The 14,849-nt window shown below is 45.2% G+C and overlaps 2 protein-coding genes across 2 annotated transcripts; one reads left to right on the forward strand and one right to left on the reverse strand.

Moving 5' to 3' along the window:
• Nucleotides 1–85: 85 nt before the first annotated feature.
• Nucleotides 86–2,968, forward strand: Pmar_PMAR024167 (hypothetical protein; the record flags this gene model as incomplete). The annotated part of the gene is made up of 6 exons (XM_002777281.1): nucleotides 86–134; nucleotides 469–754; nucleotides 1,559–1,661; nucleotides 2,300–2,356; nucleotides 2,426–2,495; nucleotides 2,865–2,968. 6 exons carry the CDS (start codon nucleotides 86–88, stop codon nucleotides 2,966–2,968), a joined length of 669 nt encoding a protein of 222 aa, XP_002777327.1.
• Nucleotides 2,969–6,651: 3,683 nt separating this feature from the next.
• On the reverse strand, nucleotides 6,652–7,380 carry Pmar_PMAR024168 (hypothetical protein; the record flags this gene model as incomplete). The annotated part of the gene is made up of 1 exon (XM_002777282.1): nucleotides 6,652–7,380. One exon carries the CDS (start codon nucleotides 7,378–7,380, stop codon nucleotides 6,652–6,654), a length of 729 nt encoding a protein of 242 aa, XP_002777328.1.
• Between the last annotated feature and the right edge of the window lie 7,469 nt (nucleotides 7,381–14,849).

The raw sequence follows: 14,849 nt of genomic DNA on the forward strand, positions 1-14,849 counted from the left end.
CGTCGTAGATGCAAAGTTCTTGCGCTGAACAGTTTGGTATGAATATATCACATGAAAACTGTGGCATACTCTCGTGCCCCTGTGGATGCCGCAAAATGCGGCCGAACTGTGGAGTTTCACTCGTTTCTCGCCAAGTGAAATGTGAAATATACTTTTCACTAGTGTTGTCATATCACGGGTAAAACTCCATAACAATAACATCAACGCTGTCGGAGATGATAAGAACCTGCCCATCGTTATTGATTCATACAATGAAGTTTCACTCGTTTTACGTAAAGTGGCGTAAAACTCGGTTAAAAACGCGATATTCGCGGTGATATGCAGTAGTCGTGAAATAGGTTTTTTATATCACGGGTAAAACCCCACTACAGGATTATTATACATTTAGAAGAATTTTATAATTGTGGTTTCCTCTATTTTGTCTCCTTTTTTCCCCAATTTTCCATTTGATTTCATATTTTGTTACAGGTGCGATAGTCCTCGGTCACCACATGCACCCTGGTATTTGCCCCGATCTGCGTCCTCAAGGCCTTTTAAAGTTAGCAGCGGTCGGCTTAGTGGTCGCCCTGTTTGCCTGGTATTGTTTTACAAGGGAGTTCGACCACGCGGTTGGCCTCAACCAGGACGGCTGGGTTACAGTATCTTACCCGTATGTGCTTTCGTCATTGCAAGTTGCCGGAGGTGTTTTGGTATTGCTTCTACTCTGGTTTTGGCACATCAATCGTCACCCTCAGAAGAAAAGTTTTGTTAAAAGGTAAGGTGGATTTTCATGGGGATTGTATGTGAATTCATAATTTGATATTTGAAGCCATCTTGAATGTTTCGATACAGTGGAGTTCCACCATAGTGATATGAAAAACATACTTAACGACTACTGCTTATCATCGCGAATATCGCGTTTTTCACCGAGTTTTTCGCCACTTCGCGTAAAACGGATGAAACTCCAGTGTTGGAGGAATATACGTTCACTTTCCTCAGCCGAGCTCAGAAGTTTCGTCACTATATTTTTGTATATTTACTTCACGAATACGGAAAAAGTGTGAGAATTTCTCAGGATTTCCACATGGCCACCAACACGTGTAGTTAACCATATGCTTTATCTCTCACATCGTTGGAGTTGTACGTATTCTTATAAGGGGTATATGAAATGATAGTAGACTAGTTTCGGTTAATGTGTTAAAATATGCACATGGTCGAATGCATGTGTCGGTGAATGGATGTAAATTCTGAGGAAATTTTCGAAAGTTGTTTTTGGTTTATGTGCATTTCTACTATAATCTCCTATAATTACGAGGAAACTCCTGAGCTTAGCTGAGGAAAGCAAGGATATATTCCAACACTGGCTTCGGTCATCTGCAATGTTGAACCTCGCGTTTGGAGACAGTGTTGGAAGAATATATGTTTGCTTTCCTCGGCTCGGCTCGGGAGCTTCCCCACTAGTTATAAATAGAAGTTCACATAAGAAACCTAAAGTTTCCTCGGTGATTTCTTGGTTATCAAAAATACACGTAGTCGCGGTCATACGCATATTTTCCCATACTGCACTGTCTACTTTCAGATCAACCTCGTTTGCATGGGGAATCCCTCGAGACGAGCTTGATATCGATCCCGACACTTACTCGCCGTTCGATTACGATGTTTCCTTAGTTGTCACCGCTTTAGTCGTTAGTAATGTGTAAGTCGTATTATTACAAAGAGTTTTATTTGAAATTGTTGACGGTGTAGATATTACTTATCCGAGATTAACGCGGCGGCGGTGCAGGACCGTTGGGTTACCTTTGTTATTTCGATGCTCTCCATTATAGCTCCTATTGCTTTAACAGCGTAGGTTGTTCACTGTGTTGGAGGAATATTTGTTCGGTTTTACAGCCGAGCTCAGGAATTTTTAATAAGAAATTACCTTTTGAGAAATTTTATTAAGAAGAATTCCCCAAAATTTTCTTGGAATTTTCATAGTGTCATCAACACACGTAGTTTGGGAAATATATGTGCATGGTCAGCTACAGGTGTCGGTGACAATACGAAAATTCTGAGAGGAAAACTCGGGGAGTTCCTATTGGTTTCTGTACACGTCCGTCCGAATTTCTAAAAATTAGTGAGGAAACTCTTGAGCTCAGCTGAGGATATCGAACTTATATTCCTCCAAAACTGGTTGATCATGTTGTGCATATTTTTTAACACTGGAGTTTCACCCGTGACGTATTTCGCGACTACTGCATATCACCGCGAATATCGCGTTTCACAGAGTTTCACGCCACTTCACGTAAAACGAGTGAAACTTCACTGAATTTTCATTCAGATTCAGCGTCGTGCTTTGGCGTTGGCCGCCTACGAGTCAGACAATTTTCCGAGGAGGGTTGTTGGTTGCTCTCACATTAGCATGTAGGTTATCTATCTCGTGTTTTGATATGCGATTTTTTTTCAGTGTGCCTTCTGTTCAATGCGGAATCAGCAGAAGACTGTCACCTCAACGGAACTGTGCCGAGCTGCTGCGTGTGAGACGATTTTTGTATATTTTTTAATGTCATGCATCTTGATATGTTTTTGACTGTTCGTGGAGGACCTTGCTATGTCTTTTCAAGCGCACTTTGGGGTTTTCATTTTTCCAATCATTTAATCTGTGGAGATGGTTGTTGTAGTCGGTCACTGTATAGTGCGCATAGATTTGATATGCAAATGTCAATATTTTTTTTGCTATTTTTCGGGATTAGTGAAAATCGATCGTAAACTATATAGACATTTGTGATGTAAAAGTAATCTTCTGGGACAAGTTGTTCACTATCATTAATCTTAGCATAGAAAACGCATATTCTTTGCATTTTCATATCATTTGTATTTTTCATATCTGCGTCGTTTCCGGTGAGGGTATTTTGCTGAGCTCGAGGTTGGCGAATCCGATAGTGGTATATTGAAGTTTGCTCAAAAGACTATAAGTTCCTGTGTAGATATCCGTGGTTCCCAGATGTGAATGAATATTTTGAAAAGAAGCCTGCTGCGCCCGGGTGCTCGGGCACGTACAGCTCAGATGGTGAATGCGTGAATATAATTGAGTAAGTGCGGTCATCTGTTTTTAGAAATTTCTGAGTCAGTCGAACGGAGAACGGCTCGTATGCGGGCGTCATTTCAGTGTCTTATGATTATAAATATTCGCGAGAACTAGTTTTCCAAGTAAGAAAATTATAACCAATTTTTTCTCTATTCGTGTTGTTTTTCAGACTGTTCGGTTGAGTAATGAAGGTACCGAGACCACAGTTTACGAAAAAGTATATTCTGACGTCTCGTCTCCTGCTGTGCTAGTTTGTGTGGAAAAATCGGGCCCGATCGGAGGCGAATATTTGAAAGCAGGTTGCTCTGGAATGTTCGATGTGGCGATTTCGGAAGGAGCTGATCTGCAGGGCTGTAGGTTTGGTTCCAGTCCGAAAGGCGCGACGTGCTTTGTGAGAGTGTATGCGCGTAATTGTGCTTATGTGGAATCGTATGGTCTGGAGATCTACCCTTTGTTGGAGGAGATTCCTGGAAGAATAGTGAGGAAAGCGGAGAAATTGGTGACGAAAAAACAGTACAGTAGATTTACGACGAGTTTCTATTGGTTGGCATGGCCGCAGCATTGGAGCTGTTTTTCACACTTGCTGGCATTTTATTGAAGATATTCATTCTCACGGATTCTGAGTTCTTTCCTGAGATCCACAGACTAAATTTAAACCAGGATGGGCACAAGGCGTCGCAATCGCTTGCGAGGAAGAAAAGTAGTCGAGGTTCGCTCGTCACTGAGATAGTTCAACAAGAGCGGTTCTCTATCGCTGCTGAAGAAAACAGCAAAGAATTAGCGGCTATTCTAGCAGGCAACAAGGGTCTGTCTGTTGGGAAATACAAAATATGATATTCTCAGATGAAGACATATGTGCATACTTGAACATCAGAATCGTGTATTTTTCAATATTTATCAGAAGCATTTTTATTGTATCAAATACGCATAGTTATTCTTTTTTCATGTCGCAGTAGTGACAGGTATGATGCGCGCTCAGTTTACTCAAGCATATTCTTGGGCATTCTGCTGCATTACACGCGCGTTTATTATTCATCTAATCCTCCTAGCGCGCTTTTCTGTTTTGTCACTGTTAGTAGATAACTCATTGGTATCAACGTAGTGAACTTGGCGACTTGAGTTGAAGGTATATCATGAACGGCGACAGTAGATATGGTTTTCTCCAGAGCACGTGATGTCTGTACAAGGCACGCGAACTCAGTTATCGTGAGCTTCGTTTATGGGGAACGAATGATATTTGTGGATCGGAATATTAGGAGTGATAATACGCACTCCAGCAAGCAGTATCTAGCAGTCATTCTTTTGGGGGTCAACAGTTTACCGAAGCAACTGATCTCTGAGAATGGACGTTTGAACTCGGAACCTTCTGCATGCGAAGTAGACGTGATACCTCTACCGCACGGCTGGGTGGAAAGAAAGGGAAAAGGAGGGGGAAAAGGGAAAAAAGGGAAAGGGAAGAATCGTCAAGTCGGGCTTAGAACAAGCGTGAATCCCAAAATCGATGGGAAAAAGTTTGTCAACCACAAACCATTCTTCATGTTGCTTCAGGACGTTATTATTCAACCGATTCCGAGTTGAGGCTTACAACACAACAGGTGGGCACGCGGAAGGAAAAATAGAAAAATTGTTCCCTCCGGAAGGAAATTTGAAGTTTGAAGGAAAAACTATATGTTGCGTCAGGGATACCTATCCGTTTGTTTTGGAGTATGCTACGCTGATACTCCACCGTGTCCTGCTTGTGAGAATGCAGCATTTCCCGCTTGAATAAAACGATCCTGGTGCGAAGTGCCATGCAAAAACTGAAAGTTTCAGTCTGAAACCGCAAGCTGGGCCTTCCAGTGAAAGTGCGAATCGAATTCTCGCTCGCTACAAAAATCTTTGATCATCCTGGCGAACAAGGTTCCCCTATTCTCAGTCTAACCGAGACCACTAACACAGGCATATATCCCAGACATCACCTGGTGTGAGACCTCTTGTTTTTTGGGATTTTTGTGCCCATTTATGGTCGTTTCGGATTTTTTTTCTTTATTTTTCCTGCCTGAAAGAATTTTCTGAATTTCCTTCATCTTTCCGAAGGTAATAATTGGAAGGAACTTATTCGTGCCACCCTACAACACAATCTCCCACGAAAATAAAAAGAGCTTTATCACTCATCTCAAACGTACGTATAGCGTCGTATATCATCATAACCATGCTGCGTTTTATGCCAACGGATCTCCCGAGAAACGTACGAGCATCTGAAAGGGAAACATAAAAGACATTTGGAGAGCGTGGTATTACTCATTTGAGATGAGCTATCTCAAACGTATACATAGCTTCGCATATCGCTATGATAATAATGCATAAGTATCTGAGGGAGAAACACGATATGAGCTCAGGCTTATAGATGGGCAGCGTAACGTTTTCTACAGTTTACGTTACGGCGTGCGTAGCGTAAGCAGTTTACGGTTACGGAGAGGCCTTAACGACTCTACAGTTGGTGCTGAACTGCTTTTTTAGAATTGTGGCGGAAAGATTCGCTGTAATGCACTCCTCCGTAGCTCAAATAGTTGTTAATCTCATTTCTCGTGGCTCGGATTCAACCGAACCGCTGAGAGAGTTGCATTTGGTTTCGCATTTACCACTCGTCTCCTTTGCAAATTCCTTCCGTCCGTCCGTCTTACTCCCAGAGTGGCCCGGAACTGCCAGGCCGGTCTCGTCTACGGATTCGCACTCACATGGATTAGATTTAGGCGACTTGAATGATCAATCCTCCTTTTGTCCTCTGCATCTCCGTAAGACCCGAGGAACAGAGTCAGGCTTGAGTCAGGCTTGACCTGACCTGGCTCTTCACCCACCAAGCTCTACTGTTGTGTTAATCATGGCTGAGGAACAGATGCAGGTCGGTACTGTTGTTTTGTCGCCGATCACGCAATAGTTTCATCGCGCCTGTTTGTTTCCATCTCAATTACTAGTTTTTAGCTAGCGAATCTGCCAAAGTAGCGTATGTGGTACGGCCGAGAGCATTGGCAAGCAACGGATTTCCAAAAGTATCATGTAGCGTCCAGGGACACGAAGGTTAAAATAGAGAGGTGCACGATCAGTCTGATCGGATCAGGTGTTTCGACCGATGAAGTCTCATCGTAACAAGCCAATTTGACCTTGTGAGTGGCACTCACTTAGTGTCCTTCATATATGAACGCAGCAACATCCACAGTATTGAAAGATATGGAAGCGTATCATATTGGTCTTGTTCAATACCATAATCAGCCACTACATAATCAGTGATAGCCTAGCAATAGTAGACCATGAGCCCAGCGGAATCTTCACTTTGGCGCTTCTCGAGAAATGCGCTCGTGAACAAACTAGATACGCAGCGATGCGTAGACCTGCATCCCGATGAGAGATGGGAAGCAGGAGTCCGCGAACCACATTACCGCTATACTGAAGAAGGATATGAAAAACGGGAAAATAGATAAATGGTTTCGTTTAAAGTCTTCGTATCATTCAAGATATATGAACGGTGCGTAAAGCATCAGAATTGTGGTAGAGAGACTATCCCCGCCCACCTCACCGCACCGCGTAGACATAGAATCATGATGCTGCGTAGATTCACACAGTGTGAATCACACTATAAAATTGTCCTGCAAATTACCGAGGATAGCATACTTGTGGTAATCTCGGAGTTTATGAGCCGAATCTTTTAAGAGATACTCGAACTTGTAGTCCCAACCATTTCTGCTCTTCATCATGTAAATTTGTACTGATGAGACTAACTTGGCACCGACTGCATTAGTCCAGGGGCTGTATAAAGCACTTATCCGCAGCCCGTAGTCTTCAGCTGGACCTTTTATAGAACTGCTCGCCCAAGTTTTCACCTTGTTAGGGAACCAACCAGCCTCAATAATCGGAACGTTGACAGGCATTCCAGTGCCATAGGAGTGATTCATGTTGATTTGGCCTATGGTCAAGTAGATTGTTCGGGTTTCATCTCCGACACTCATGTAAGCCACACCAGACGTCTTAATTTCGACACCAAGGAGTACGGGATAGGGCAGGGAGAGGTTAAGCATCAAAGTGACGTTCATTTGCATGATGCTAGATGAATTAGGCCTGTTGGTTCCGAGTATGATACCGGCAGTTTCTCTATGAACCCCATCGAATGTGTATCCCTTCATGTTGTAAATGCAGCACGGCGCTTGAAGATCGGTAATGTTGCTTCCATCACCTGGACCAGGGCCTTCATAACACCTGGGTGGATAGTCAGCAGTAACCTGGTAAGGGAGATCAGGTTTTCCCTGGGTGGCTGTTTGCGTCAAGATGGCAAACAAGAAGAGGCCGTAGGCGGAAGGCATTACGAATGAGACTTAACCTGAAGAGTTTGTTGATGAGAATTCGACGGTTGTAGTGAGGAAGGAGGCAGTTCTCGAACAGCGAAAAGAAAAAAACCTCAGTAACATGGAGGCGGTGACACCCTATTCACGCTGCCGTGGTGTGTTACCGTTCCTGCTTTGCTACAACACTTTGTGTTGAATACGAGGACTCCTGGATAAACTTCGTTGTAAACGGGCGGACTGTACAGCTATACTTGCACGTGTACGTCTATTCTATACGTGTACGAGCCCGAGCTGGGTGAAATGAGATCAGAGGCGCGTTTTGCGTTGAGGTCGTCGATTGGCACTCAACCTAGTCGATGCCAGTAAGGGGAAGACAGATATCAGATATTAGTTGATTACAGCCAACGAGACTGGCGAGAGTGCCAGCGGTAATCCTTGAAGGAATCCACACGTGGACACATATACACGTGAACACGCTTGGCAGTGCTAGATAGACAGCGTCCATCTTTCCACTTCACACTGGTAGGGCCATACAGTCGGGCTGTCCGACTCGGACAAAAGAGGAGCTAATAGTAGACGAGTGGAGTCGAACTACACATAGTAAATCGATATAACGCGGCTGACTAACAGGCCAACAGGAGTCACACCGTCACTGTGGGGGGGGTTCCTTACAGTGACAAGCGGCCGTGGATCACGATCGTGTACATTGTCGATTCAGTAATGCAGAGGTAAGCTCGTGTCCTGTAATTTCACGGCTTTGAGAGCTCACAGTTTATACCAATCCCGCCTATCAGCATTCAGCTGATCCATTATGGATCATCCATAGTTTGGATCAGCGGTTTGGATCATCCAATCCAAACTGCTCAATACCGTAGGTCATGTGGCTCATGGACTCAAGTGTATTATAGTGTCTACTCTCAAGTGCACGTTAAGTGTGAGACTGTGGGATCCATAGTGTGGGTCTTGCAGCATTATTATTTGCATACGTATATATGGATTCGTCGTCCATTCGTCTGGCAGAAACTAGACCTAATGCTTGATACTCAGAGTCGGGGATTCGAAAGTCCCACGTTCGACATGAGCCGAGACTGTAATCGGTGGGCCACTGATATCGACGCTGGCACACGCCACGTGTGATTTGCTCACGCAGGCGATACAGCATGGATGTTACGTTTTGTGTGTGAAGTTTGCGAGCATTCCCCCCACTCACCGTAAGCTATCTCTGCATTGCGGTAAACTAGATATTAACATTAGTTCCACAGTGAGTTCCACAAATGTTAGAGCAGTCAGGCATCACTCTATAGAGACTGAGTCGCACTTCCAGCCATGTCGAGCTCATCATCCACTGGACCGCCGCGCAACTAAACAAACTCGCTCACCGCCTACATTTGAGTGATTTCAGAGGGAAGCAATGGAATTGCCAGGGAGTGCGGAGTGTGGGTTTTTCATAAGTTACCATGCCTCGAACTGAAGACATTGACGCCGCTTCTGCGTCCTTGAAGGTAAGCAGTGGTATGACTCTTCAGCGAGAAGGGCCGTTTGTTGGAAAGACTACGAAGCTTCGGGGGTGCCCAGTTCAATACTGCGGATACCCGACCTGCATCGACTCGCGCCCGATGAAGCCGAGGTTAATGCTACTATTGCACAAAACATGGGAGGGTCTTAGAGAGGATAGAAGGGAATGACACGAGGACAGAAGCTGATAGAATGTAGCTAAGTCAAACTCGGCTCTCAGGGGTGAGCGAGTTTCGATTGTGATCCGCTCTGTATGTCTTTCTGGATAGTCATTGCATTTCCATATTCCAAGTACATTGCGACTACTCATCCGTTGTAGAGGATCCTATGCCTCAGCCTGAGGTGATACCTGAGGCTCTCAGGTATCAAATTCAATTCAAGTTGTTCCAGCACCTCCAAACATCGTGACAAGGCCTATGCTAGGGTCTGTTTGACAATGGGAACGAGGCAGCTGTTGATGGCTTCGACAGTATTCGACCTAGAGCCGTCAGAGATTGTCAAAGCACGAAGAGCTACCATCTAATTTAAGCCCACGATGTGTAAGGCGATCATCAGCCTTGGGCGGCATGGGCGTTTGTCGTTGATAATAAGAACTTGTTATGGCAGGAACTGCTCTGCTTCATTTCAGGATTAACCTAGTACTCAGCCGAATGGAGTCCATGATCATGACATTGCTCACTAGGCCTTCGTGACGAAGGAGCGGAGTTCGATCAGTCCGCAACCTTTGATTGAGATGTTGGGAAACAATGATCGTTGTGGAGATGCGATGATCAAACGTGATTTTCAATTGCGCTCGTCATAGTCATTTGACAGTCATATATCTCGAATCGTGCACCAAACTCGATCCTGAAGTTAGTCCCCGGTTCGATCCCCGGGACATTCTCGCACATATTTCTTGAAGCTGTGGGAGTAGTCGAGTTCTTTGATTCTTCTGCAAACCGCCGGGCATAGAGAATTCCTTTGACTTATCTGATGCTCCCGGTTGTTCGGTCTGAATGATTTTTATCACGCACGCACGCACAACGCGAAAGTGTCTGTTGTTGCGGTATATGCTCCGCTCGCTTTGCTCGCTCCGCAATTCACGCCGCGCCCTTGTCGGCTGCTGGAGCAGCTCCGCAGCTCCCGGCTCCACCGGAGCTGCCACTCTCGACTATGCGGATCAGACTACGATAGGGGCGTCTGGTTGGTATGAATCATCCGTGATCCACGGCTTTGCCTAATGAAAAGAAGACCTTCACGAACCGTGACGGTCTTAGCCGTCATTAGCCGTTGCGCTCGTCTCGTCCATATTGAACGCGGCCTGGCTGTATTTTGTATTTGTGCAAGCTATCGAGTCTAAGGAGGTTTACCGGCCAAGTTAAGCACAGTTGAGATATCTTCTAGTATACCCATGCTGCTCGGCCTCACGGGGGGCAATATTGCCCCCTATGCTGGCCAATAGAGGATTCTACAATGCACATGCGCAAATGGTGTCTCAGTCAAAGATATGTCTGCCAAGATTCCAGTGTGTGAGCTGCCTATGTGTGCGGCGTTCGGGCATCATCAGTTCGGAGAGAGATGGTCGCTTGTTAAACGGGTTAGTTCGTGAAACGAACAATGATGATTAGATCATCATTGATCATCAGATCATCTACAGATCTTACAAAACGACAACGACGAGTAGATTGTGCACGTCGCGGACCACCGGTCCGTGTTCCTTACTCAGAAACTTGTTTTCCTCCACAAGTTGCGACGTAGAACCTACCCCACACTGAACACAATAGACCCATTAAATCTGTTCCATAGGATACTATGATGCAAATGAGTATAGTACAAGTGACACCCCACAACGAAAGAACTGAAGGAAGAGGGCCGGGAGAGAAACGAGGGCACTGAAGGAAGGCGTTGTACGAGTCACTCGTAACGAGTGACACTCGTCGAGCGTCCAGTGGGAACTCAACACTATGAAAGCATCATCATATCCACCTCAGCTACCATTACCTGATAAGTTACACAGCACAATGCTGGTTTTTGTCCATCTCGCCCCCCTCAACCCCATTTGAAGTAACACTTGACCCAACCTTCGCATCCCACTACTCCATGGAAGGGTCCAATATAGCCGGACTCCGGCTGCCGGAGTAGCGATGACATTCAGTAGGGTACAAGAAGAACGCAGACAATAGGGCGCGTTCTTCTTGGAAATTAAAAGAACCTTTTTCGCAATCTCAGCGACTTCGCCAGCGCTCATCAGTTCCTTGAGCCGCATGATCCGGTGATATCATGCCGGTGATATCATTCATTGTAATGAGTCTCATTGAATGAGAAAAAATGATAAAAGTGCTTCGATAAAGTTGTCCCGGTTTTCGTTATTCTTCCCTCCAACAAGACTTTGGGCTGTTAGACCACCATTTCTCACTACCTTACCATATTACGAGGGAGATTGAGTCACAACAACTGCGTGGAGCACAAACATGAAGATACACTGACGGAAGGACTTGTGTCGATAAGGTCGGTTCGACTGAGTCGGTTGTCAAAATACCGTCTCGACGGAAATCATAGACAGACTCCATGACCAGTTATGAAATAACGGCAATATCAAAGATGAGGTAGTATCTCAGACACTACCTCAATGAGGTAACCTCATCTATACACAGACTGTGTAGTAAGTTCACTAACCCTATACAGAGACTACAGTATGAATCGTTACGGAGAGGTAAGGAATATCAAGTTTAATGCTTTTCAATCTCAAATTCAACAAGTGAAAGAACAAATTAGATAGGTGTTGGTGAGATTTGATTTTCGACGAGTGAAAGGAGTTTTTCTCGAAACAAAAGTTCAAATGCGAAATGAAAGTTCGGTTTTCGTAGACCAATTGAAAATGGAAGCTCAAATTCGTACATTAAATCTATGAATTCGGACACGCAAGTTCAAATTCGTCGAACACAAGACCAATTTCGACCAATGAAAGCTCACTTAGTAGTACTAACAAGCTAAACCTGGCCACTCCCGGAACCCGCTATGGTCAGCTGAGAGGCGCTACTAGCAGTCCAAGCGGCTTAGCCTAAGCCCGCTCACACTCAGCTCAACGAGTCTCACTCCCATGCCTGCGGGAGCCTTTTGCGATCGAGCGACCTGCTCATGAACTGCTTCCCAAGCCCCGAGGTAGGGACGCGCAGCTGCAATTTCACCCCGACTGAGTCTTGATGGGTGTTCGGTTTCTTGGAGAAACTTCCTTCCCTTTCTTCCGGCATGCGATCTGGCGCTTTCCCGTATGAGACTCCATACGACCAGTCTTCTCCTCCTTAGTGCGCTTGTCAGTCTTGTTTTATCCTTTCTCGCATGGGTAAGATTCTTACCCATGTCGAGTTGTCGACGAGTTGTCGACTTGCTTCTTACCGTAAGAAGCAAGTCGACAATTCGTCTGCTGAGTGATTCAGCCTGGATCTCCTAGGAACGATTGAGTAGTTTGTCTATTGTAATCAGTGCCTCGAACAGACGCGGAGCTCCTAAAGCTCTTGAGGAGAAATCAGGATCCGGTTAGAAGGCTAAACAGGGCAAGGGCACGAATATCACCGGATGCGCGTGTACTTCAAAATCGGTGAGTGAAGCTTGGCAAGTCTATTGAGCGCAACCGACTGAGTGGAGTTGACAGGACGTCTAGGAATATAGTGCGAGCGACGGTCGCTGGTGAACGACTTGCTAATCTCAGCGTAAATCACTCTCTTCTCGACGGACTGTTGTTCGCAGCAAACGAAGCGCACTCTCTCCGAGCATAAGACCGGCCAGGAGGTATTTTCAATCGTTGTTCCTCGCAGGAGCAACCCGTTGCTCTGACACAGCAGTACACCCAAACAACATCTTCAAGGCTAATCCACTATGATCATCTGTGTATAGATGTGCCATTAGAACGCTATCAGTTTATTATCCTGCCTTAGAGACTCTGGCTCCAACATTTGCGAAGCCTTCAGAGACGAAAAGCTGCTCACTTTGCTCGACATGCCTGTTTAAATTTTTTTCTATTCTATTCTCTTGGGATTTGCGTTCGTCACTGGACTCACCAACAAGTGAATCAAGTTTGTACAGGGTTCTTGCGAGACTGTCTTGGGAGGGTAGAGGCCTCGACCTGCAATGCCTTGTACGTTCTAAGGAGTCTGGTCCGAGAGTCGTGACTTTGAGGTCATCGTTTGAACACTGGTGTTTTGATTATAATACCGATGTTTTCAGCAGAACTGAACGCTTGGATTAGCAATGCAATGCATCACTATATGCATCAGATGCATACAGTGTTCACCATAGTAGCATAATGATTCCCGTACAATGTACGGCGTACATACTATTAGCATGATTCCCGTACTCACTACTAGTGAGTAACGGGAGTATCATGCTAATAGTATTGGCCATGCCATCGTATTACGATGAACATTCTCCTCGAGTCTTTGGGTTCTACCTCCGTACATTCGTGAAAAGGAGAAGTTGCCAATATGGCTGGCTTCCGAGACATTGCTTGTAGTGACCTATGGCATAGCTGCCCCATTTGGTAGAGTGGATTATCTTGAGGTATATCTTAGAATGGCATAGTTGCCCCATTGAGTGTAATTCCTTCTATTGAGGCGTATCTTAGAATGGCATAGGTGCCCCATTTTGTACAGTGTGCAGCGTGCACTCATCAATCCCTCGGTCCTCATCGACCATTACCAACTTATATTCCGCCTATTATATTTTTCCCATGAAGAGCATGCCGGACTGGTAAGAGCCGGCTTTCTATCGAGTAGACTGCTCGATAGGAAATGTAAAAGCTACGTTGCTTCGGCTAAGAGTTGCGGCTAAGCCCTGAGACCCGAACAACCTGAGCTAAGTTGTTCATCCATCGAGCCCAGTGAATGGCGTTGACGGCTACCCCGCACGAGTGCAGTATTTAACACAATTGGCTGTCCCATTTGTTCTCTCCCATTACTCAGCTGTCCCACTACTAAGCTAAGCTGTAATTTCTCTACTAATACATCCAAAACTATTCTCTTCCTATCCTCCTACATAATACGGATATCATCCGTGTTGAGTTGATATTCCACGAGCCTGGCTCATTGAGCTATGAGTATTATCCCACCAAGCTCTACTGCTGTGATGATCACGGCTGAGGAACAGATGCAGGTCGGTACTGTTGTTTTGTTGTCGATCACGCAGTGTCACTGCGTGTGACTGCGGCAGTGAGATGTGCACGATCAGGTGTTTCGACCGATCGAGTCTCATCGTAAGAAGCCAAGATGATCTTGTGAGTGGCACTCACTAAGTGTCCTTCAATGAAAGACCTTCATTTATGAACGCAGCAGCATCCACAGTATTAAAGGATATGAAAGCGTATAATATTGGTCTTGTTCAATACCATAATCAGCCACTACATAATCATTGATAGCCCTGCAATAGTAGACCATGAGCCCAGCGGAATCTTCACTTTGGCGCTCCTCGAGTTGAAGTGTGCTCGTGAACGAGCTAGGAGGAAGCGATGCGTAGACCTGCATCCCGATGAGAGATGGGAAGCAGGAGTCCGCGAACCACACTACCGCTATATTGAAGAAGGATATGAAAAACGGGAAAATATAAATAGATAATTGGTTTCGTTTAAAGTGTTCGTATCATTCCAGATATATGAACTGTGCGTAAAGCATCAGAATTGTGGTAGAGAGACTATCCCCACCCACCTCACCGCAGCGCGTAGACATAGAATCATGATGCTGCGTAGATTCACACAGTGTGAATCACATTATACGATTGTCCTGCAAATTACCGAGGATAGCATGCTTGTGGTAATCTCTGAGTTTATGAGACGATTCTTTAAAGACGTACTCCAACGTGTAGTCCCAACCGCCTTTCCTCTTCTGCATGTAAAGGTCTATTGCTGAGGCCAATTCGACACCGACAGCATTGGTGAAGGGTGTGTGGAGAGCAGTTATCAACAGCCCGTTGGTATTAGCTGTACCTCTTAGAGAATCTGATTG

Source organism: Perkinsus marinus, assembly GCF_000006405.1.
Source record: "Perkinsus marinus ATCC 50983 genomic scaffold scf_1104296952136, whole genome shotgun sequence".
In the NCBI taxonomy this organism is placed as follows: Eukaryota; Perkinsozoa; order Perkinsida; family Perkinsidae; genus Perkinsus; species Perkinsus marinus.